This window comes from Hirundo rustica, chromosome 7 (assembly GCF_015227805.2).
Source record: "Hirundo rustica isolate bHirRus1 chromosome 7, bHirRus1.pri.v3, whole genome shotgun sequence".
Lineage (NCBI taxonomy): Eukaryota > Metazoa > Chordata > Aves > Passeriformes > Hirundinidae > Hirundo > Hirundo rustica.
In genome coordinates this window covers 25,549,590-25,575,385 of record NC_053456.1, presented here as the reverse complement: position 1 = coordinate 25,575,385, position 25,796 = coordinate 25,549,590, and the positions used below count along the sequence as shown (strand labels likewise).

Sequence of the window (25,796 nt, the reverse complement as noted above, 5' to 3'; positions counted from 1 at the left end):
ATCCCAGGAGAAGTTCCAGGCTGAGGCTGGAACCGGAGATATTTGATCTGAATACCAATTGCAGCGAAAGCCCATGGATACAAATCCCCAGGTACACCTGACTTTATCCTGAATCAGTGGTTTCCAGCCCTCTCTGATGAAAAGCCTCCTCAAGGAGTTTCCCATTTGCAGCTTGGCTGTCCGAAGTCCCTTAGCACAGACTGAAAGCCAAGTGTGTAGCTGAAGTGGCCTTTAGCTGTCCCTCCATCATGACCAATGTCACGACAGAGTCCCTCGTGTTCCTCCAGCTGCAGTGCGAGGTGACCCAGACAGGCCAGCTACAGATATTGCTAGATTTTGCATTTTGCTCAGCAGAGGGTTGTGCACACTTGCTCCTGCTACACAGTGGGCCACTGGTGCTTCATGCCAGCATGTGCCAGCCCAGGCACAAGAGGATTATCTCTGCCCCAGAACTACAGTGAAGGGCTTGTTACCTCCCTCCCCCACATGTTAGCCTGCTGTGCCTGATGGGCCAAGCTCTGAGCAGCAGCTTGCCCCTGCCTGCTCTGCTCCCCCTGTGGCTTCAGTGCCCGCAGCAGCGGCGAGAGCAGCGTCTGTACTCAGAGTGTTTGCAAAGTGCAGTCAAAACACCTCCAAAACCTTAACCAGAACTTGGAATCCATGGAAAGACAGGTCCCACCCAGAAAACAGCAGCCGACCTCGCTGCTGCTCGTCAGTCAGGTGACATTGCAGCCCAAGGGAGTTTTATCAATGGCGCTGGCCCTATTGCAAGACTGTCAGTGCCAGAGAGCAGAAACCAACTGCTGTGAGCTATGCAGCCTTCTAAAATAAATTTAGGACAAGATAACAGGAATATTTGCCATCATTCTACTCCTAGCATGTGTGATCAAAGTACTTCAAAAGCATATCCACTCCTATGAACTTTCACTGATTTTGCTGTGCGAAGGACAAATCCGTTCCTGACCGGCCACATAAAGAAACAGCAGCATTTTAGCAAAATTTTCCAGCATCTATGAAATGTCCCTGGGCCACTTGGCACTTTGTGCCAACAAACAGTAGCAGAAAAAAAGGATGAAAGTAAGTTTGCCGACTCCTGCTTGAGTGAATCACTTGAAAAAGTACCATGCCGTTTTCTAATGGAGGAGTGTTCTTGTGATTTACCTCAGAGTGGTAGTAGTGGAGGAGGAGATGTGGGAGATAAACAAGTGGAGGAATTAAAAAAATAGAACAAGCTGTACTCCATGCCTAAGGAGTGATAAGGCATAATAAGTCATCAAGGTCTCCTGAATTAAAATTCTCTTTTTGTAATTCACTACAAGCCTCTTCAAATGAAAAAAGCAGCAACAAAAAAAGAACAGCAACAACAAACAAGGGAGCAAATCAGACTGCAGTCATACACTTATCTCGCAGCTGAAACGGTCTCACAGGCAAATTTTTAATAAAAGCACTAGCCAGGCTGAAGAATGATCAAATCCAGATCCTCAAAGTTCAGGACCAACCTTTGGTGCCAGTATCTAAGCAGCCTGACTGAGTGCAGGGTTTTGAGCCATCCTTGTATCTACCCATAGCCCACAGCTGACCAGAGGGAACAGTTCTAATTGTGCGGCTGGACTGCTCCCGTTATCCACACCCTGGGAGCCAGTGGCATCCAGTGTGGCTGCCTTGCCACTTCAGCAGGAGAGCCTGTGTGCCTCTGAGTCACATCCCTCCTGCCAGGATTGACACTGACCTTCTGTTTGTTCCCATTCCTATCAAACCGTGAAATCAAAGACACTCCTAAACTGCAGCCAAAACTAATGCTCCGCTCAACAACACAGGATCTTTCAGAGAGTTAGGAACCCTCCAGCTCCTGTGATCCCTGCCCAATTCTTGCTGGGGCCCACAAAGCTCTCCAGGAACCTACGTCAGTCCCAAGGGCTGCAAGGAGGCTCATCAGTCTTTGGGTGGTGATTCCAGCTGCTCCCCTGCAAGTAGCAGTGGGTTAGGGCACCATGTGCTCTTGCTCCTGGTACCAGTACCGGTTTCTGGGGAGGAAAGCTGAGTGCAGGCAGGCATGACTTCCTATGTCATTTGAAGATGAAGTGGCTGGATCACTCTAATGGCTACGTGGACCTTTGGAAAAGCCCTACGAATTTGCTGAGACTGACTGAATAAGGGCATTCTGGATCAAATTGTTGGAACAGCATGTGGAAGCCCAGTGGTTCCAGTAGTCACTCTGTTTGATACAGTAAATGGAAACCTTTGGCACAGAAAGCATCTGAAAGGCTGATTTCCCCTGTTAAAACACTTGAAGGGAGCTCTGCAACGACGAGCTGATCAATTCTTCCAGGATCAGAAATGCATTTTAATCTCTTTCCCAGAACTTTGCTTTGCAGTCTCTATTCCTAACACGATAGTTACATCCCCCACAGAACTGGCACTGGTAGTTCAAAGCACCGGCTCAAAAAAGGCAGGACAAATCCACTCAGGCATTTTGCTGCTGTTTTGCAACTGATGCTACGGCATAAATCTCATGGAAGATTTATGGGATCATCTGGATGTAAGGGAGACAGTAATGTGAACGTAGAACCACCCCAGCCAGAGGATGGCAGAGCCCCTCGTTGTGTGCATGGCAGTGAGTCCTGGATAAATCACCAGCTGGGCTCTGCAAACCAACCATCTGGGCAACGCGGTTTTCTCTTGGCACACCTGTCCCCTCCTGCTAGGAAGCCATCTGAGAGGACATTAGGGGCAATGGGGGGTGAAGCCTCACAGTTTGGGTCAGACTGCAAGCACAAGCCACAGCAGGCACCCCCTCTGCAAGGTCAGCCTGCCTGTGCTTGGGTCCTGCACATCTCACCGTCTCCCAAGGAAAAGCACCTTCCCTCACAGATCTCAGCAGCCCATCTGGAGGTGTTCCAGCAAAACACGTTGGGCAGCATGTACACAAGCAATTATTGAGATTTCAGATTCCCTCTGCATTTCCCCCTCACTGGATATTGTTGAGTTACAGCTGCTGCTCCCATGGAGGAATCACACGAATTGCCTTTTCACTTAGGCCCCTTCAAAGGTCGCTGCACTCCCCTTTGCTGCACGGCGTGCTTTAGCTGGCAGCACTGCAGCCCAGTGGCAGCCACCTCTTGTCTGTCAAATCCCACAGGTGACCACACAGCTGTGGGCACTGTCTGCTGCTTGCACAGCCCCAAATGCCGCTCCAACCACACTATGTCATGGCCAAGGGAACATCCCAGTGAGGCATGATCCTGCTGTTCTGCTGGGGCGTGTGAGGGGGAAGCTGCATCAGCTATTGCCATTCCTGGGGACCAAATCAGCTCAGATGCCCTCATGACTGCAGGGTGGTCTGGTAGCAAGGAAATGGCAGCTGCATGAATATGCAGATTGAATTTGGACAGTTACCATATTTTTAAATTTTTTGGCAAATCATGAGAACTCACCTCAAAAGGCTGCCGCTATAATTTCACGACAGGCCTCTCCTCAATGACAGACTTTCATTTAGGATGGGAAGTCAATCCTCCATAAAACTAATATTTATATTAACTAGACCACTGCATCTACTGGAAAATCCCCTCAATTTTGATTATGTGTTAATTAGCCTGCCAAGTCCTTGCCATTTCAGTTTCTAAATCAGCCCATCAAAAGGCATAAAATCCCACACTTCCCCAGAACCAAGCTCTCAGCCTGCTTTCCGAGCCTTTCTAATGGACCCGCCATTATGTCCTCTCAATTAAGCCTCGCTGCCTCGACAGCCTGGCGCAACTGCGAGCCCTACTACCTCCTGCAGGGATTGCAGGGCGGGCACAGTGCCCCTGACAAATCAGATGCCAATTAGAGCCCGACATTTATGCTGGGTGAGCTGCCAGGCACCGAAGCCTGTCCTTTGGCAGCGTGGCGGGCACCCTGCTGCCCCTACACGGAGGGTGCGCACAGCCCCACCGGCACGGCGTCTGTGCCTGCACAACTGCGGCCCGAGCAGGCTGGTGCTGCACTGCAGCGGCTGCACGCTGCCCCTGGCTCCTGCAACCCCTTTCCCCAGCCCTGCTCTGTGACTCGCTGCTGCGAGGCCGTGGGGTGGTGCACACGCTGAGGTTTGAGAGATGGTATCTTGCCTTGCAGAGAGCATTCCAGCCTGCTTTTCTAGCGGGAATGGCTCTGGTGTCTGGCTCCAAAAAGCAACTGGAGGCAAGCAGTGAGCCCCAGAGAAATGGCTTCTTCTCTTCTGCCTCCAGCCCAGCGCAAGCAAGCAGGAGCTTTGCTGGAACAGACCGTGGCCATACCTCCTGTTCTCATGAAAGACAGTAAGGGCACATGGACGACCAGAGCCTGCCCCTAGCCTGCAGCCAGGGAACTCACACAGACCAGCCGATGCCCAGCAAACCTCTTGTGATCAGGGTGCTGTGGGCAGCCAGGGTGTGATGGACTTTTTAGCATTTGCTGTCCTCACTCTGCAAATGAGAGTCGAGAGAGACACGTACGGCTTTGCTGGGAGGCAGTCTGCACCGCACGCGAGGGGAGCGAAGAGAGACAGAGATGGATATGTGGTCTCCTTCCCACAGTGTGCAGCTGCTCACTCATTGCACAGAAATGCTTGACTTTCGTACCCCACAAGTAAAAGTCCTTCCTACTTCAAAGGACACAGGATTGACCCTTGAGGTCAAAACGTGTCCCCAAGGCACAAGCCCTGAGACTCTCATAAGAGTAAGTGCAGACCCACTTCAGTTCAGCCCTGCCCTGTTACCACCATGAAAATCTTTCTGCTGGTTTGGACACAGTAGAATCAAGGCCTTCGGGCAGGAGTTCTCACAGATTGCAGAAAAAATACGAAACTTTTCCTTTTAAAGATCCCATGGGAAAAACACAGGAATGGTAAGGGGTCACCGTCAGCTTAAAAACAGCTTAACATTTGTTTCTCTTAAAAAACAAGCTCTTATGAAACTTCAGAGCACTATAAACACTCTGCTGAAAACACTTTGAAACAAATAAACCTTTCCCTGCAGTGCCCGCAACTTAAACGAGCAGCATTCCTGACCCTCAAAGCCAGCAAGGCCGCGGCCCACAAGAGAAGCTCTCAGTGGGTTTTTGCAGCCCAGCCCAAAAGCTGTGTGGTCAGGAGAGCTGCAAGGTCAAAAGTGCTCCCTTTTCTGTGTGCACGTACAGCTGCCAACATCCGAACAACACAGGGTTCACGATGCTGCCAGGGCTCTGACCCTGATGCTGTGTTCACCCGCAGGAGAAGCAATTCATGCTAAAGCTGCAGATCCCACAGCTCTTCCAGAACCACAGGGTATTTACTTAAACACTGCGAGAAAAGGGAAGGGGAGAAAATGGGCAGTACACAGAGATTCCATCTCTTCCAATACTGGCATTATTAGTGTAGCATTGCTGAGGGCAATACAATGACATCGACCAACTAAAGATACAACGCAGGATCTTTAGACCCTTCAGGATCAAGACCCCAGTGAAATTCAAAGATGGTGAAAAGTTGAGGTGCCCAAGTTACCAACCCAGATTTAATTTCAGGTCCTAAGACCTTTATCCTGACACCAATGGCATGCTGCCATTGCATGCAGCAGGAGGGGGGATGAAATCTCATTGAAACCTGAACTTGTTGCTCCTTGAAACTTGCTGGGTGCAGCTACGGGGAATCTTTCTATGGATGGGAAGCATCTGAAAGTCCATAGAGGAAAATATCCTGACAATCTCTTATGGATGCATGGAAAAGGAGCCAAAGGTATTTTCTAGGCTTGCAAAGGGCAGGTAGCAGTTGGAACCATGCTGGGCTTCTGCTGAGCTGGACACTTTGGGTCCACTTTCACCAATGAGGTCCCCAGACGTGTAATGGGAGCCTGCAGGAGAGGACGTGGAGTTAATCCATGGTGCGAAGAGCCCAAGGAACACAGGGCTAAAAAAAGAAATGCAGAGCTGCCTGAAAGAGTATCTTGGAAATAAAAATAGTGGAATGAGAGCAGTGGGTGTCTTGTCAGTCTTGAGAAGCTCTCCGTGCCAAAGACAAGGAGGAATTGCATGCAGCGCATAAAATGAAATTGGGAGATATCTGAGGAATTCAGGCCTGTCTCTCAGCAGACTTTTCTAATCAAGCGCCTCACAGAGGATATTTCACCATGGTCATTTCCTTCCCCCTCTCTCTTATGCAGACTGAGCCAGGGCTCCTCCTTTCATTATTATTTTTTCCTTTTTAATTTTAATTTTTGTTTTGCCATTTTCAAAAGAAGTAGAAACACATTCCATTTAGCTCTTAAAGGCACAGTGCACTTTCTTGCTACTGTGGAGCAGCCATGGCCTCTAGCCTGGGCCAGCACCTTTAAATCAGAGTCAATTGGACTCCAGCAGCCTTGAGTTCCCCTTAACTTTTGCCCTGCCTCTAACCAAGCACAGCTGCTCTCTCTCACCCAACTGCTCACCCCAGGGTGGGGAATTCACAAGCAAAGACCACCCCGAACAACGGCTTTTCATTCCTTGCTCCCTGGAGTGTGAGCGTGAATTTTCTAACTAGAAACAAAGTGCTGGAGGGAGCATGAGGGAAGGGCAGGGGAAGAATGGGGGAGTGTGAACCAAACAATGCTTTGATTCTGTCCCCACCAAGGAGCTGGCATTGCCTCTTTTTCATGTTTCTCCAGTTGCCTTTAAGAGCTCTTGGGGGAGGAAAAAACCCTAAATAGTTGCTTCTTTTTGTGTCATGTCTTCTTAATTTCTAAGAGCAGGACCAAAGTGTGGCATAGCAGTGATGCCTTTGTGTTCCAGCTGCTCTGCAGCCCTGCGCCATGGGGGCAAGGCAGCCGATGCCCACAGATGCCCGGATGGCACACCCTTGCCCGAGCCAGCCAGGAGGCAGATCCATGGCAGTGCCAGTGCTGACCCCTCAGCCCGTGCTGGCATTTGCTGCTGGCTCCCCCACTGCTGTGGGTAAGTCACTCCAGCCCCCTGGAGCCACCACCTCCTCCTCCCCTGCCCACACAGCCCATGACTTGCAGAGCGCTGCTGGAGTTCCTGCCTGCACCCCCTCGGTGCCTCAGTGCCTGACTCTGCACTGCACCCTCAGGGAGAGTGCTCCACACTGGCACGAAGACACGCCACCCAACTCAGTAGGACGACATTCCCCAGCTCCAACAGTGAAACCGTGCACTCCATAACTGAGAAAAAGGACAAAGAGCAGAAGGGTAAAAACCAGGACTGCATACTCCGTGCTGTCTGAGGCAGCATCAGCCTCTCCTGGGCTACAACAGGATCTTCTAAGAAACTATGGCCAACTAATTGTGGGGAGACTCAGGGGAGAGGAAATGAAATGAAAAATTGAGTCTGAGTTATAAAAATAAGTAATTTTTATCCTACTTGCAGGAGACTTATATTAATTAAACATTATTACAGTGAATGAGATGGGGAGGGTTATTAAGTCTGGGGCTGGCTGTAAGTGTTCTCTCCTGTTGCCTGAGGCTCCACTGAGCTCCAGATATTAATCTTCTAAAGCACTCAAATGCTGAAGAGATAAACACTTGAAATATGAAAATATTTTTCTCCATAGCAGACCCTGTATCCCTGTGTCACGCCATAGAATTTTTCAGATGTCCATATGGGCTGCACTTACAGCATTACCGTGTCTCTTAGGGAAGAGCTAAGCACCTCAGGAGCCGAAGAGAGGAATGATGTGTGCATTTGTGTGGGGGTGATTTGTGTGTGGAGATGTAGCAGATTCTCCTCTTCCCATATGTTTCTGGAATACATATTTTCCTCTTTAGCACTGCCTACCAGGTGTTGGCTGCACGGCTTTCCAACTGGCTGGCGGCACTGCCAATCTGGCCAGCGACTCTGCCAGGTGGCTAACAGGTTCTCCTGAATGTTTGCATTCCGAGGCTCAGCCTTACCCGGGGAGGGCGAGGAGGGGCCCACACCGTGCTCAGCTCCCTGGGCACGGGACATGCAGACGCTGGAATCACCAGGCATCAGGGCAGAGCCCAGGACAGGTAAGATCAGCCAGCTCGCCTGCGGGAGCCTTGACTTTCACAAGCTGTGACGGAGTGAAGTGGTGCTACAGTGACACAGCCTACTGTCATAAGGAAATTGGCAAATGTTCTTCGTGCCAACCACGCCACAAAGTCAATGAGGGATAGGGAAAGCACACTAGTCCTGGCGTGAGTTCCAAGATGTGAAGCTGAAGAACTTGATCTGTCAACCACGTTGCCAGAGGCGGGCCACCCTTGCAACCCATGCCAGCACATCTCAGTGAGGACCTCCCGAAATTAGGCTCTGTCACAGTCATGCAAATCCTCCGCTTCCAAAGCAAGAAGAGAAAAAGAGCAAAAGTCAAACAGCAAGAAGCTGGCATTTCCAGCATCCTTAGGGCTTAGCTCATCCTTTGCTTTGAGGAGACTGAAATCCAGCCTCTGCAAGCCCAGAGTGCAGAGTAGCTGAAGACTATAGGCAATCTGAGTAACATATGGGAGAGGAAGAAATGCATTCTGGGGGAAAAGCACTGGATCCTACAGAGGACATTTGGATCAGGATGTGGAACAAAGCCTGGGCCAGCCTTCACAGTCCCACGGGATTCAAAGCCCAGTGTCTGATTCAGAGCTATCTCAAGAGGACAGTTAGTATAATTCAGTGCCAGCAGTCACAGTCCTATAAATAAGTCATGAACCATACAGTAAAGCATCTGAAAGTTTCCATAAAAGAAGTTCAGATCTGCACAACCTTCACAACTCACGATAGCTGTGCAATAATCATTCATAGTGTTCATGTGGAGAAAGCCCCATCAGCTCTCTCCTCCCTCCTTCAGCATTAATCATCTTACCAGGCACAGCGTCAGGGCTTGGTTCAGAGTTGCCAATCCAGGTGCCTGTGGGCTGAAAAGACCACGTATAACCGGTTGCCAAGTCGTGTGACCAGCCACAAAGGTCTTCAGGAAGATCAAAGTTGCAGTTGAAGTTTGCAGGGAGTTGGAAATCTTATAAAAAGAAATACAAGCAAAATAAAGTCGGATTAAAAAATGACCTACGCATGAAGGGTTGCTATTAAAAAACAACCCAAAACTAAAATAGCTGGCAAGCCATCAAAACCGAGGAAAGCATGAAATCTCACTCACGCTGATGCTTTTAACCTATCTCACATTTCCTCAGCTCCAAGGATCAGCCGTAAGTTCTGCATCATCAAAATGTTCACACCACGTCCTGTGGCTAATCCACCAAACTAAGCAAATATAAAAGCAAGAACCAAATGCTTCCAGACTCTAATCAGCACCTTCTCTTCCTCCCCTAGAGTGGTCAATATTAAATACCTTTTTAAATGTCAGGGAAGAGCCCTTCCTGAGTGCCCCATGCTCAGCAGTTCCTGCCTGGCTCCAAAAGGAGAATCTCAAGTGCTCCAGAAACCCAGCTCCTGAGTGACAGACCTAGCCACTTGCACCAGACGGGAGCTGTCTGTCATCCTGGAGAGCTGTCACTCACTGCTTCCTACCTTCCCGTGGAAATGTTACCAGGGAAAACGTGGGGCCACCATGAGCTCAAGCTTTTGGATTCTGAGTGAAAGAAGCCAGCCTCTATTTCTAGCTCTGCTATGGACTCACCACATGGTCGTTGGGCAAGTCCTTTAACTTTCCATCTTGAAACAGGAGCAGGGTTAATTCCCCTGTGCCAACAGCTTTGGAAGCTCTGGAGAGCTTTCCTGCAGAGACAGGGCTGTGGGCAGGCGGGCGCATGCCAGGGGCTGCATGTGGCAGTGAGGCAGCTGCTGGCTCCCTCCGTTGAGGGAATCAGTCATGTGCCACGGAGGCTGCAGAAGGGGCGGAATCCATACCAAGCACTCAGCGGACATGCATGTCGGAGCCTAATTATAGGCCAGGATTTTCCTGAGCAAAGAGGAAGTTTTAAATCACAGTGCCCGCAAAGTGAGCATTAGTCAGAAGGAGGTGAGTGACTCAAGTGATAGGCATCAGGAGAACTTCACTGCAAGGGGCAGAGGGCTTTTTTTAAATGCTCCCACTCCAAAATAAAACAATGCAGATCATGGATCCTTTTATTCCAATCTAATCTCGTACCCTGGAGAGCAGCATTGTTTCTGTTTGGCTGTCATAAATCTGATTGTCCAGAGAAACACACTCATTGTTTTATGGAGTATGAGAATGAAAATTGCTGCTAAATCTGAGGGAAGCTGACAGGGAGGCTGGTTCCACGCTCCACGGCATACTCTGCTTGCTCTCTTGCCCTGGATTGCACCCAGGAATTGTGTTCTTGCAGACTGTTACTGGCCTAAATTTCCTCTCAGCACTTTCCCAAGTGCCTCAGTGGTTGCAGGGTTGCACAGGCTTATCACTAAGACAAAGCAATGAGAATAAGGCCCTTTGAGCTACTTCTGCAACTTACATTTCTAGAACTAAAGTACAGCAGAATCCCCATGGGAGTTGTGAAAAAGCCAATTAATGTTCTTTTATAAATTTATTTATTTTAAAACCCATTAATTTTTTTTTCTTTTTTTTTTTTTTTAATCTGGGACTGAAAGCTGTAGTGAAAGAAGTCCTAGGAGCTATTTCAGAGGATAGTTTTTCCTTGTGAGATTCTTGTTGAAGTCCTTGTGTAAATGCTCCAGTGCTGAGGCCCTGGCTCTGCCGTTGCACCCAGGGGAGTGCATTTCCTGAACACTGTACTGTACAACTAACCTAGCACAGCTCTGTCAAGCCCTCTCCTCTTCATCTGGACATTTCGCAACCTTTAGAAGCTCACACCTCCCTTGCAAGAAGATTAGAAGAGGCAGAGAAGATTAGGCCTTCCCCAGCACCAGCTCTTTACAAACACATCATGGGGTCTAAACTAACATTCAGCTTCTCCCATTGTCAGAAGAAACAGCCAAGTGCTGCAGATACCAAACCATTTAAGGTACATCTGACAGCCATCTAGGACTGGGTAGATGAAATCCTGCATGGAGTTCGCGTTCCCCTCTCTCTACCGCCCACACAAGGAGCCCAGACTGTCCTCCTAAAATTTTAAGCTGCTGATATTAGGGAAGATGATCCTTAGCAGCTAAGCGTTCAGGACATCAGTCTTCAATATATGTTGTGATTTACTTTGTGACCTCTGCAAAAGGAGCCCTACATGCCAGGCAGTCTGAATCACCTTCCGAGTTTATGACATCCAGCCAAGAGGTGATCTGGAATGGAGATGGTTCTAAACAGGGCGCTAAATGAGTTTCTTCAGGTCATGTAAGGAAGCTGGGAGACCAGCTCTTCATGCCTTGTACCCTAGGGACTGAATTAGTTGCTATCTCTTGCTCTTCCATTCTTCCTTTATAGAACTTATCAGATTTTGGCAGATTTGTTTATGGGTTTGTTTTGGTTTTTTTTTTTTTTTTAATCCCGGCCTATCACTAATAATATTACTCTAAGCTTTCCAGGAATCAGCCCCATGTATCAGAGCTAATGGGAAGATAAGAGCATTTTCCTAGCTCTTAACCCATCAGTTATTGAGATAAAGATGTGCTGCTCTGATACATACCCTCCTCTTCTCCACAGCTATCGCCACAGTCGGTTGCCTCTGCATCTGTGGGGTAGGGAGTGGTGGTCTCTTCACTCTGCAAAGTGGGCACCAGCGTCTCTGCAGTGGGCCTGACATCTGAAAAAAATGGAGTAGAGAAGCTGTTTGCAACAGACAGTACAAGAAGCCCAGGTAGTAGAAACAGGGCAAAAAAATATTTTTCTCATGTTCTTGTAATGGCAGGAAGAGATGGAACAAGTATGCCATGAGATTTCCACATGCTACTAATGTCAGCACAGTTTGAACTTCAGATGAACTGTCTTTCCATGTGGTAGTTCTATGGATTTGGAGTTCCCACTGAACAAGCCTCTTCTCTAGACATACACACCACTTTTTCTCTTAATTTTTTAATCTACAATCTACACGGGTGTTGGCAATCCACTTAGCTGTCATTACTGGATAAGTGAGATCACGGGCAGAACATCTTTTTCTTTCGTAAAGGCATATGACACGTTGAAAAAACACACACAACATTCCCACCAATTGTGCCAATTTATAAAACAAGTCACTCAAACCCACAAATGATGTAACCGCAAACGGACCCAGAGGATCCCCTAGTGAGCTCTGGCTCGCTGCAGAACGCATCTGGTTTCGCACTCCAGGCTCCTGACTACGCCTTCAAAGGGTCTCTGTCCAATTTCCCTTTCTCTAACGTGGCCCATGTGTGACAACCTCCAAGCAGGTGTCAGGGGAAATTTAAGCAAGAAAGGGAAGGATATTAACATCAACAGTAAATGACATTAGGTTCCAGCAAACTCTCCTTTTATGGGTGCATTAAGTGAAGTACAGCAGACTGGATTCTTTCCACTTTTAGAAAGAGGCAGCTTTGCTCAGTTATGTGTGATTGTGTTTCTTTTGTCGGCACCCTTCAGGATATCATTTAATAAAGCCAGAAGCAGGAGGAAATGGCTAAATACATTGAATATTTTCCATAGGCTCCTTTATGCCCTTTTATTTTCCTGTTATTAAACATGTTGTACATCAACTGTCTGGGTGTTTTTTTGGTTTTTTTTTTTTCCAGTGGCTGTCTTTTGTTCAGGATAAAACACCAAATAACCTCAAAGTATTTTAATTTGTAAGTTCAAATTTGTTACAACCCCATAAAACTCCAAATGCAACCAAGAAGCAAATTGCAAGCAGCCAGGCACAGAAAAAATGTCATTAAAAAAAAAAGAAAAAAAAAAAAGTAGCAGGTGAAAGCAACATATCAAAAGCTGGAACTTATTTAGAGCTGGTACATTTTTTTTAGGTTGTTGTTCCTGTATATCAAGATTTATAGCTGAAATGTGACAATGTGGAAGGACCTTGAAAGCCAAATCCCATATGGGACACAGATGCTGAGCGGATGTAAATCAACAGGGTTGCATTGCCCTGGACAAGCCACAGAAATATATCTTGAGAAATCAGTTACCATGGCGGAGCCGCAACACGATGGTTACAAGAGATAATGAAAATAACAGGCAGGACAGCGTCATGTGTGAAATAGAAAGTGAAAAAGAGAGCTCTTGCTTGCTCGCTTTCTCACTCCTCCCTGGCCCTGCAAGTGTCTGTTCGACTGGTGGTAACTGCTAATCAAAATGCAAAGTCACTGAGCAATTGAAACCAGATGTTTGGAACTTCAAAGGAGAGAAACCCAGCTGCAAGTGAACATTCATCATTCTCCACTCTTCAGAGGAAAAATTTTGGCATGTCTTTGAAAGAAGCCAATTGCTGACTGCCTGCTTCCCAATTTTTGGGTTAGTAGCCAGCTAGTTTGTGAGCCCAGTTGCGGCTGTTACCTGTTTAGCTCAGTAATTAAGATGCTTGCTGCTGATAAGAAATAGAAACACCTGGGCAGGGTGCACATGGGCTTAGACCCTCACTTGAAAATACTTTTAATTATCTTGTTTTAATCCGTTTCTTAATCTTGTTGCCAAGCAAGTGCAATTGCCTGGGTTTTCACAGCCCCTTTTCTAACGTGCCTGGGTCCTCCCAGCAAACGAGGGCCCTTGTCTGGGGACTGTCAAGGCCTGCTGCATGTAGCCAGCCTGGATTACACATGCAGATAATGCCATGGGCTATCTCTGCTCCCCAGGTTGCATCAGGGATATAAATGCTTTTTATAACACGGTGAATCCACAAGATTACAAGCCCTGCTCTGATTACAAAGCTGTAGATTAATAAAGCTACAGATATTTATGACCTGGCAGTTGAGTCTTAAACATTACAATGTGCAAATTATTACCCAGACTGGGAAATGACCATAAAGCACCTCGACTGGAAAAAACATGTGCTGTTGCTACTGATATTGAAAATGAGCATGGACACACATGTAAAAGAAAATTTGGGCCAAAAATAGCACAAGAAGTTAAAGATGACAAACCCTTTTTACTCTCTAAGCTGGAGCAGTGCAGTGGAAGGGCTGGCATGCACATGGCTGGAGGTCCTGTGTGACTGCCTCCCTGTGTTGCAGTGATGCAGCGCTGTGATGCACCGTCCAGCAGCGCTCTGCAGAGATTGGCAGCTGGAGACTCCTGGGAGCTGCAGGAAGCGGCAATGTGGGAGCTGCCTGACCACTTGTGCACAAAGCCCTCAGCTCCTGCTTCTCGCACCTGCTTCTCCCACAACATCCTAAGATGTCGTAAGATTTAAAGTAAGATCTAATCTGATTTAAAGTTTAGATAATTTACAGTGGATTGCCAGTCCGGGGGGATATTTACCATTGACTTCAAAAGTGAAAAATTACTGTTATTGATAGCGTGTACGTGTGTTGTGTGATTTGCTGTTAAGTGTTTGCAATGCATCTTGCAGCACATCACAGGAGGAAATGGTAGTAAGGGCTGCACAAGAGGGTAAAAAAAGCTCTGTCTTTCAAGCTTCCTAGAATGGGAATTCTAACAAGAAAATGCCTTCTACAGATGTGTTTATAAAATGGAAATCATACCTCTTGATCACTGACATCTGGACTCCAGATTCATATGTAAGCAGATTATTAAAAAATAAAAGATTAAAAAAGAGGACAACTAACCGCTGGCGCTGCAAAGTTAGCATCAGACCCAATGACCCTTTGGGAGCATTTTTTGCATTTGTGGATTAAACTATGGAGAAATCAATCACTACTGAATCTCAAAGGGTCAGAGGCACAACCTCTTACTGATCCCAGTGAGTGTGTGAAATCAGTTTTCGTCTCTGCATTAAAAACAGTGGTGGCTGAAAGGCATACCATGTGTGGAAAACAGGTGGGCAAAAGTGAACAAATTTCCTGGGTCTAAGGGATGTTTGTAGAGATGTCATAGAGTTAACGCCCCAGTCTCGTCTGCAAGAAGGTTTGCACACGGGGTTCATGAGAGAGGGATTGTTGTCATTACAGCAAAGCCTCGTTGTGGCAGCTCAGGATATGAAGTATTGGTCACTGCACCTCTGCTTCTCCTCCTACTTTTTTGTCTTATTATTTGGACTAAAAAGCCCAAATGTCCTCTAACATAAGAGACTGTGAAAGACTGCACAATGTCCAGGTAAAAGATCTGAAGGGAGTGTGAAGGGAGTTGAAGACAGATTCTGCATGGGGCTCTGTGTGAAACTTGGAGTCCAAACATTGCTGCTACATCCTGCATCAAGGCCAGTTCTTTTCAAGGTGGAAATAAAAAGGTGAGGCCAAGCCCCCCTACAGGTGCTGCCTTCATGGCTGCAGTCTCCCTGCCACAGCATGGCCGAGGTAGGACAGCAGGGAATAATCTGAAGTTTGCACCTTGCTGGTTTAGTGCTTGGCTCCAGAGCAGCCAGTGGGCAGAGGAGAAGGGGTTCCTACCTGTCCAGTCACAGCCCAGCACCTCCAGGCGCATTCCTATTCCCGCTGGGGACCACCTCTCTGGGTGCACTCGGATGTATTGGGCAGGAACAGGGTCAAACCTCCGGACTTCAGGGATGTCGTAGTGGATGTTGCCTTCAAAAAGCTACAGAGAGAAACAGAGAGAGAGACAAAAGGCAAGAGATGTGTGCACTTCACATGCTCTCAGCCAGATTTGACATTTCAGGTCCGGCAGAACGCAGCCACAGTTTCGAGTAGTTTAGCTGTCCAAGCCATTGAGCCCAGCTGAGCAGAAACTGGGCTGTTCCTCCTCAGTTTCAAGAGGACCAGCCAGGCTATTTCTAAGAAACTTGCACAATCTCTCCTGGCCTCTGCTCAGAATCCAGGGCTTAGATTCTGATCCAAGCCATGCAAGGGAAGGCTGGGGAATATCCAGTAACTTCACACGTAAATGGGGTCAGATTTGTCCCTTGGTAAATAAAGAAGCTACTGCATGTTCTAGGATGGTGTAAATGCTTGGTGCTCCTCACAGTCCAAGTACTGCTGTTTTTCAGCTTACGTGCACGAACTAAAGTCTGTGGGGAACAAACAGAGGGCTATAGATAGCATCAGCCCTCATTTGAAGGATCAGGAAAAATTAAACTTCCCCAAAATTTAGGCAGAGAAGTATGCATAAAAACTGAACAGGCAGTGGCAGAGAATTTATTTATTCAGCAAGCCCCTTGCCACTCCCACACCACTAAGCAGAAACATTATGGGGAACTCCAATGACAAGGAAAAAATATGGGGAATTTCAGGGTGAAACCAGTGACTTCAGATATAGAAAGGGACTTCAGATATAGAAAATTCCCTAAGGAGGAGTTTTGACTCATCTTCCTCTTTCAGACCCTAGCTCCCAAGGTCTCTGTGGGAGTGGACAGCCAATTTCCCAAGACCCCATCAGGCAGACTGAAGCTAGTCAGAAACATATCCTGTTTTGCAGCTGCTCCAGGCAGTGCCTACCTTGGCTTGCATTGTTTTGGGGTCCTGGATGAAGTCCCAGTCCTTTCCATTCATGCTGTAGGCCACCTTAAACTTCTTCACAAAGGAACGGGACTCAGTGGCGGTCACACTGTCCCCTCCACGAGCCCCCTGAATAATGACGCCTTTGACGTTCTTCGGGACGCCAAGGTCCACCTGCAGCCACTCCTCCCCGGGCTGGGCTTGGGGCACGCGGGGAAACCAGCCCGAGCGGCTGCTCACCAGGCGGGCCATGCTGGGAGACCAGTCATAGCCCCTGATGGAAGAGGCGGAGATCTGCGAGTCAGGGATGAGGCCAGAGAGCATTCCCAGCAAGCTGGAGCAGGGTGAATCTGCAAGGAAGGAAAGGCCACGGACAGTCAGGGTAGTTGAAGTGAAGTGCTCGTGGTTCTCCTCACAGCATTAAGCTCTGGACACTAAACCATCACCAGCTCTGGGCATTTCCCCCTCCCTCCAGGACCTGGAGCTCCTGACCCTCCAAGCGGGTCCCTTGCAATGGGTGTCTCCATGCTAGTCACAGCGTCACCATTCCCACCGGCAGCAGCCGGGACAGCAGCAAGGGCCAGCACCCTGGGACAGGCTGTCGGAGGGACGGAGAGGAGCGCTGAAGCCAGGGGGAGGAGGGCACCCTCACCCGTGATGCGGCAGCCATAGAGCTCCAGCCGCAGGGCAATGCCGTTGTGCCAGGTCTGCGGACGGATGCGCACGAAGCGTGTGAGCACGGGGCTGTGGATCTTGTTGAGAACCACCTCTGTGGCATCCTCATTGGCCTGAAATGTCTGCAAGGGAAGGGAGGCACAAATGTATATTTGTTACATCCTCACCAGATAGACATCAAAACAATCTCACCAGGGAAACCCGAGGAAAGGCTTTCTGGTCAGGGCCAGCCTCCAGCCAGGGCAAGCACCAGGGCCTGCAGGGAGATGGGAGCTGCAGTCAGGAGAGCATGGCTCCTGGAGGAGCAAGCTCCTACCAGGCAGGAGGCCCAGGAGCTTTCTGCCTAATGCCTCTCACCGCACTCCGAGGCACCTCAGACTACCAGGCTGCTCCCAGCTTGCCCTCAGACCTAGAACTGCTCCACCACAGACGACCAGATGCCCCAGACGGTCTGACACCCTGACACATCCTTACACTGGGCTCCACCGTGAAACATCACACGCAAGCAGTGGTGTGAGCGGGAAGGAAGCACCTCTGCCTGCGGTGACAAGCTGCTGCCTCAGCCAGCCCCTTGCCTTTGCCTGTCCCGTGCACGTGCAACCTGCCGCATGGAGACAGCTTCTTGGGAGTTTATGAGCACACATGGTATGAAAAGGCTGCTGCCTAACCAGATGGCCATAATCAATAACTACCAGATGGATGTTAGATCCACCTCTTCTGCCCATTTTTTTAATAGGTCGGACAAGGACTGGATACATGTGTTTCTATTTTAGGCTGCAAAGCCATAGCAGGGGAAAAAAAAAAAAAAAAAGAAAAAAGAGAGAGAGAGAGAAGGAGGGAAAAAGGAAATACCCAGGGGGAGAGTAAATTTCAACCCTTTCTCTGCCCCAGCATAAAGGACTAGAGCTCACAGACCTAGGCTGCAGGCATTGCCTGCTTTCACTCCAGGCACTTTGGGACAGGGCTAGACTATCCTCCCATCTCAGCCAGGAATCACATCCACACCAGGATGCCGGCTGGGTTCTTCTGCAAGCTCCCACCATGTGTATGTGTACTAAGCACAGAGTTCCCAGTAAGTTTATCTCAGGAAAGCAGGAGAGCGTAATCTTTGGCACCAGTCTCCTGTGGGAGGGAGAGTTAAACTACTGAGGACAGAAGAAGGGGTGAGGCGGAATCCTGGCCCCTTGCCTTGAATAGCAGCTAGGAAGAATTTTGTAAGCCTCCTGTGGCTGTAGGCTTGCAGATGGCACGTGTTACTTCTCCTCTCCCAGGATCCAGCACGGCAGGGCGTGCAGAGGCTGTTTACAGGGCTGCTCACAGCACCCCAGCCAGCTCTGGGCTGCCCCTGCACATTGCCAGCCGCTCCTTCAGGGCAGGGAGCAGCCACCCCACAGAGGGAATCAGTGGCAAATCTGGCTGGTAATTGGGATGAGGGGCTGATGTGAACTTGAGCAGAAATGCTAATCTAGAGAATATATATCATGCTGCTACCGTTTAGCAACACAGCATGGTTTATGTGTTTTTAATATCCTATTTTATCCTGTCTGACCTCACTTCCCATCCTTTTCCTGGCTCAGCAGACGCCAAATACCCTTTTTTTTCCAGCAGGAGGGCTATAAGGAGAGCTGTTACTGTGAAACACTCTCCAGGCATGTGTGTGTCTTGTAAACTCATGGGCACAGACACACAGACACACACACAAACAATTTAAATGGATATATTTCCACACCACAGCGGAGCCTTCAGCTTTATGCCAGCACAGGAGCTGACACACAACACCTTACCTCTGAACCTAACACCGGAGGACAGGAAATGTTTATCTGAGTCAGTGCAACTATTTAGCACAAGAAGCAGCAGGTCAGGTCAGACCAAAGGTCCCTCTGTCCCAGAGGACAGCTCCTAGTGGTGGCCCCAGCAGATGTCCAAGGGCAGTAAGTCCAGTGGAGTCTTCTCCTGGCAACCTCTATTTGCTTCCCACCATCAGCAGTGTGAAGACTCCATGAGCCAAAGGTTGCATATGGACCAGCATGTTTAACAATCACTGACGAGGTTTGCTGCTCTTTTTGATTTGACATATTTCAAGTTTTGTTCTTTTTTAGCTCACTTCGCACATACAAGCATCAGGGGCCAGAATCCAAATTTACACCAGCATAATTTGTTGCTGACTCCTGCACAGTCAAGCTTGACAGGAAGCAGAAGCAGGACTGAGCCCCAAAACTTTATCACTACTATAGGTATCACTGAAAACATCTCTTAGACGACCTCGGTCCCAACTACCTGCTTCCAAGAAGAGCAATTTCAATTCTGCTTTAGATTAAGAAATCAGCAACTTAGGCTAGATCACTTTCAACAAGCTATGAACTCTTCATCTGGGCCATGACACTCCAGACTGCCAGCTTGTGAGGGCAGAATTGGCACCTGACTTCCAGCTCTGCTATCAGCTGCACTGGTAGGATCTGTTCCACTGAGCCTCGCTTCTGAGCAGCCCCAGCTGATCACGGCAAGCCATCGCTTCGCACCCTGTCCAACATAACAGAAAGGGGCCACTTCCAGAGGGCACGTGCCTGGTGCTGTTAGTGACCTGAGGTGTTCCCACATGCCTGCTGACCTTTCAGCCTCCTTCCCCAGTGGAAATGCACTGTGAGCCCACAGGTCCTGGTGCTGCTGACCAGGGTCTGACCCTGACCCCCTGGTTTCCCTGTGCGGAAAGCGCTGACCCCAGAGCTCCAGCACACCGCGGAGAGAGGCCCATTGACTTCAGCGGGCTCTACACCCTGCCTCAAATTAGCACTCACGGCATAGGAAGAACTAGCAAGAAAATGTGTGAAATTGGGAGTGCCAAGAAAGCAAAGAGTTCTTCCCTCTCTACCAAAATAGAACATTGCTATTCCTCCCGTCCTATCTGCTTCCCATCCCACTCAGCACATATTTTGAGCCAAGTCTTCGAATGGTGTAAATCAACATATCACCATCGAAGTATAAGAAGTCACAGTAATTTACACCAGCAGAAAAAAAAATACCTGGCTGCGATCTAGGCAGATAGATAGATAAATAGATACACACTCAGCGGAGAGCATACATGCGTATGCACATGAACACACACTCGAGGGCGATGGAGCCAGAAGACAAACGGGAAAAGCATTAACAAATTAAAAGCACCTTCCAAGAAACAGTCAAGGGAACTCGGTTTCACAGCTGCATCAAAAAGCTGCCCATCTTCTCCCCATACTGTATGTTTACTCCTGTTTTTGTCCAGACAGCAGTTTTGTGTGTGAAATTAAATTGATAATCGATGAGAGCTGACCTGCCTGATTAATTTGCTCCAGAAATCAAGTAGTAAGGGGACATGACATCTAGGCTAGGGGAGGACTGCAAGAGTTTTCCACGTGCATACACATGCAAGCTCCCTACCAGCATTTACAAGTTGCATTTTTGACATGTTGGTACCATCATAGGGTGATGGGGGGATTGCTGAAACTACATTAATTCCAGTGGATATGGGAATTGTGCCACTGGCAGTTTGGAGTGAAAGAGATGAAGGACAGGGAGACAAAAAAGTGCCATTAAGTTGAGGAGGCAGCGAGTCAGGGAGGGGGAAGGAGGTAATCTCTCTCCTGCTCTATTTTATTATGCTGCTTGGCCACTATGCAATTTCTTGGGGTGCTGAAGAAAGTGGCTGAGGGAGGAAGAGAAGAAGGCCAAGGATGGCAGCAGCCCTGCCTTCGTCCGTATGCATGTGTCTCTTTGGACCCGCTAGATTTACTGCAGGATTATGTTACTCCTGTGGAGACAGAGCTCTGGAACAGAGCATGCTAACAGGATTAGGGCTTCAGGATTTAGACAGAGAAGCATGAAGGAGAAAAGTAGGGGAGATTATTTTCCTTGTCAGATAGAGAAGGCATAAAATGGGGCATGTTTGATGGTGGGAGGATTCTGGCTCAAGTGGAAGGTGGATAGTTCTGGATTTATTAAATCCAGGAACAAGGAATTAAAAGAAAAATGATACTTGGCAACACTCAACAAAGCACAGTGTCTGGGCAAGGCACAGTGTGCTGGGCTGGGCTTGCCAGCTCCGTGTCTTTGAGAGGCTCCACTCAGATTTGGGAGTCATCAGGGACACGAGGAGCGGTACTATGTTAGCCTGCAAAGGAGATATCAGGCCTAGAAATACAAAGCTGCAGCCTTGCTGCCTTGCTAGGAAAGCCAGGGCTGTAATTCTCCCCAGGTACTGCACCAAGGGTGAATGCGCAAGGCTGCCTTTGGCAAAGCCTGATGTCTTTGTCCTGCCTGCAAAAGCAGAAAAAGCAGGCTGGGATCTGGATGTTTCTGGGCAAATCCTCTGAACCATGATGTCTCTGTGCAGAAACACTTGCAGCCCTCTGGCTCATTGTGTCAGCTTTTCCTCAGTTTTCCAGATAAAAAGCCACAGGACTAAAAGGTTTTCTTTCCTTCCTCAGGTGAATAGATACAGGAGACCTGATTAAGAACCGAAAAGGCAGAGGAACACACCTAAGGGAAGGCACAAGGGTCTCCAAAGAGTCATCCTCAATATTCATTGGTAGCACCAAAACCCGCTGATGTCCCCAGCTCCAAGGTACAGCTGAGATATTGCCCTTTGCAGCAATTCAATCTGTGCAGCTACCACCTGAAATACCACCCAGGAAAGTTACCTAATAACAAGCACAAAACCATCAAAATGAGTAAGAAATGAAAAATGCACATCAGCTGGATCTTGCTGCCATTGGCTTCTACAGATTCTGAAAACAAATGTTTCAGTTGCATTTTACACACAGAGCAATGGAGGAAGTGAGCGCAGCACTCATCACGGTCCCAGCCCGCTCCAAATCCTGAAATCCATCCCATCCCCAGTCCCCTGGCGCACTAGATGATTCCTGTGAGCTGATCTCCACAGTTGCTAAGGTGGAGCAGCTCAGACCACACAGGAGCTGGAACTCGAGGTGCTACAAAGAAGGAAGTGGATCAGAATGGAGGACAACTTGCTTATCTGATGAAATCCTCATAATCGAGTCTGTCCAAAGAAAATGGACAAAAATAAAAGGTCAAATCCTGCCAGGTGAAGAAAACGGCCAAAACAAAAGGTCAGATCCTGCCAGGTACTCTTTTCCTTCCTTGGGTTCAAGAGGAGTTGTTGTTTTCTAAAGACATTTGCAAACCATTCGATAAGATCTCAGCACAGCACTGCACACCAGGGCGGCTGCCTGGAAGATAACCTCAGAGGCCATCGCCTGGCCCCAGGTCACAGGAGCTGGAGGGAGGGAGGGAGGCAACAGGAAGGGCAAGAGCCAGACCGGCTTTTCCACAGCAGGGTTGGTTTGGCCCTGTCCCCTGGCTGGGGCTCGCTGGTGAGTAGTAAGGGACAGGTATGGGATGGCACGTGGTGGCAGCCACTCTCCTCCCTGTCTCCCCTCCAGGGGACACACAGGAGGACAGCGCAGCACCTCTGGCCAGGCTGTTGTGTTAGCCTGCCCCCCTGGTCCCTCATGCCTGAGGGAAAGACAGAGCACCACCCCTGGGACAGGGGGATGTCTGGGCCAGGCTGGGTGGGGAGTGGGCTGCCAGGAAGGTGGGAAGCCTGGAGGGGATGGGGTGGGAAGGGGAGGGGAGGGAGTAAATGTGAACCTCCACTCCTGCCGGCTGCCTTCCCACTGCCTGCCCATCCCAGAAACACAGCGGTGCTCGGCACGGAAACAGCCCAGCCAGCCCTGTCTGCTGCGAGCACGTATTAATCACATTTTCCGCTGCTCCATCCTGCCTTTCCCGTTTCCCTTGCTGCCGAGTGCCAGCAGCTGGGGACTCAAAGGTGAGCCGTCGCATTTGGCAGGGAAACACCCTGGCCCCACTGTCATCTGAAACACCGGAGGGAGGGGGAGCGGGGGGCAATAGAGAGGTGGTGAGAGCTTCCCATCCTCTGCAGGGAGCATCATCCCCTCCCCAGCCCTCCTGCAGGGGCTGGTATTCTCTTGCATTAGCGCCCCGATGAAGATGTGAACGTTAGCTGCCCCACCCACACACGGCAGAGCATTGCTTTTGGCCCGCAGAGCTGGCAGAAACTCGGAGCAGTGTTGGGTACACCCCATGTGCCTGTGCGTGCATGTGCATATGTATGTGTGATGCGTGTTTGTGCAATATAGGTACGTGCATCTACGTACGTGTCTATATGTATATGTATCTATCTGCATGTGCATAGAGAGTCCCTGTCTGTCCGCACCTTCCCCTCCCTCCCTGCTCCTCATGGCACCAAATCAAGCTGCGGCAGACTTGACGAATCTCTTTGGCACGGCTGGCTCCAGCGCTGCAGCCCTGGCTGTGCGGAGCTCCGCGCTGATGCAGGCGGGGAGCTGCACCTTGAGCACAGACATCTGGGGGATTGCTTAGGGCGGGAGCAGCGGGATTAACGAGGCCCCGGCTCCAGGCCTGTGAGCACGTGGCGTTGTCCTGGCCCCACTGTGCTCAGCGGCTGGCAGCCAGTTGTTCGGTGGGGCAGGAGAGCAGTCGCCCGGATGCAAGGGGTAGGCCAGCCACCAAAAAGCAATTGCTTATCCTCCAGCCTTGGGAGGTGTCTGCTAAATTAAGGCCAGAATGTGGGAATGAATAGAGACTGGAATAGAGGAGTAAAAAAGAAGGGGTTTGATTTTCCCACTTCTTTAATGAAAAGAGAAAACGGAGTGGAAAAAAGCTGACAGAAATCAAGGGCCAAGTCCTGAAATGGTGGGAATTCAGGTGGGATTGTTTTGGATTGACACCAGCCAGGCTTTGGGGTCTTGCTGGAGCATGTTAATTGGCTTAGCAGCGCTGAAAACAGTCGTGCTGTCCTACTCCACCCTGGCTGAGGATACAGTATCCAACCCCCAGGACTGCAAGGATGGGATATTTATTCTCCTCTGCAACTAAAACCACCCTCCAGGCCAGATTCCTGCTCCAGTTAAGACTAGAAAAGGTAAATTTATTGGCAGTGGTTATTTGAAACACGGAGTTGTGTATACAGCTCATCTCTCTGCCCAGCATGATGAGCATCTCCTGCCTGACTCAGCTTACAGAAACGGTCCCAATGCAACCCCAAACTCACATGGGGTGGGGAGAGATGGCCCCGGTTCACAGAAAGGTCTGCTGGGACCAGTGTGACAGAGGCTCCACACCGCTACATGGGCGCTGTGTTAGGACTATACAGGAGCTCTGCCGTGAGCTACTGCCCCGGAGCCAGCCCATCCGAGATCTGGGGGAGCCCAGGTGAGGACTGTCCTTCCATTTCCCTACTTTTAAAATTGGACTAACACTCCCTCACTGGCACATGAGGAGCTTAAATACTCCAAGTATTGCAGGTATGAGACCCTGATAGGGACCTCTGCACAGAGAGGACTCATTCTGGGAAGCAGAGGGAATTTGAACCCAAGACACACTTGTGGGGAAGGGGAAATCACACAGCCCGGAAGGGAAGGAAATGTCTGGATGAATCCTGGACAAGGCAGGCTACTGCATTTCATGGCAGCAGCGCCCATGCCAGCAAAGGGAAGGAACAGTTAATTTAATAGAAGTGCTGAGCAATCAAAAATTACTGGGACATGTCGGGGGGGGAGGTGTGTGGGAATCCAGCCACAGAGTTCACACAGACACACTATGGCACATCAACAGCGAGAGCCTGAACACAGCAGCAGTGCTGGCGGGTGCCACAGAAGAGCAGGGAAGCGCTTTCTTGAGGCACCGTTAACCAGGGAACAACCACATGACCAAAACAATTGACAGAGAAAAACCAGCCCGGCACCATGGCTACTTTAACCCTCCTCCCCATACACCAAACCTCCCACGCAGACCACTCCGAGTTTATCTTTCCTGGCCACACACCAACACCCATATGGTGTGAAATGGAAGAACACCCCTCTTTACCCTCCCTCATCCTTGCTCCCACCTCCGTGTGTGTCCCAGAAACACACCAAGAGCATGCACAGCTCCCAGGGCTCAATACCCCCTCGCTGACCATGCCTACTTAATGCAGATCCCACAGCTCTGGCAGCCTGAATTGTTTCTCGTTATTTATTGCTCATTTTGCTCTCTGGGACAATGCAATTGCCTCTTAGGATTTGTGCCCTTTCATTTCCAGGCCTCAGTAACTCCTGAACTACAGTTTCATGTGGTTTTGTGATTGTTAACCCAGCATGCAGACGGGTCTACGACCATAAAAGCTCAATGAATCTTATATGGCAAAACACAGGCTGCAAAAACATTTTCTCCTTCATTTGCAGTCAAAGAACATACTATCACCACCACGAAAGACGCAGCAGCAGCCAGGTTTTCCAAGGAATCGTGTTTCCTCATTGCTGTGCAGAGGAGAAAGGACTGTTTCTGCTCAGAGCATCATCAGTCTTTTAGCCTTGTCAGAAAAAGGGTCCCTCATGGATTAAACCCTCTGGGCCTGCAAAATCTCTCAGTTCTCTTCCCTCTTTTTGGCTGTGAGACTCACCAAGGTGCGGGCAGAAGAGATAAAAAGGACGTTACCTTGTGGTTTTTCCCGTGTCGGTACATCATCCAGTCCTCCCCATTGGTGCTGACCTCCAGCTTGTAGGTACGGACATAGTAGCCCTTCTGGGTTTCTCTTGAGATGGCACCCTGTGTGGCAATGGCTGTGAGCACAGTCAGGAAGTGGAGGTCCACCTTTCCAGGGGAAAAAGGGACAAGAAAGAGAGTGGTGACCACCTGAGAGTCCAAAGTGGCTAATTAGTTCCTCTCTCTATCTCTGAAAAATAAAAAGGTGCCAATTCAGCCTGTCTCACTCTATCTGTGGG

The 25,796-nt window shown here is 49.2% G+C and overlaps 1 protein-coding gene across 6 annotated transcripts in view; it reads right to left on the bottom strand.

Annotated features, from left to right (window-relative positions):
* Positions 1 to 25,796, bottom strand: part of NRP2 (neuropilin 2) — an 88,062-nt gene that overhangs the window by 26,073 nt on the left and 36,193 nt on the right. For all 6 annotated transcript variants that reach the window (XM_040070173.2, XM_040070176.2, XM_040070174.2 and 3 more), the window contains exons 7-12: positions 25,510 to 25,665; positions 16,976 to 17,120; positions 16,324 to 16,673; positions 15,322 to 15,466; positions 11,496 to 11,612; positions 8,804 to 8,956 (exon numbers count right to left, since the gene is read on the bottom strand). In XM_040070173.2, the coding sequence (XP_039926107.1) occupies positions 8,804 to 8,956; positions 11,496 to 11,612; positions 15,322 to 15,466; positions 16,324 to 16,673; positions 16,976 to 17,120; positions 25,510 to 25,665 (1,066 nt within the window). The remainder of the gene's footprint in view (positions 1 to 8,803; positions 8,957 to 11,495; positions 11,613 to 15,321; positions 15,467 to 16,323; positions 16,674 to 16,975; positions 17,121 to 25,509; positions 25,666 to 25,796) is intronic.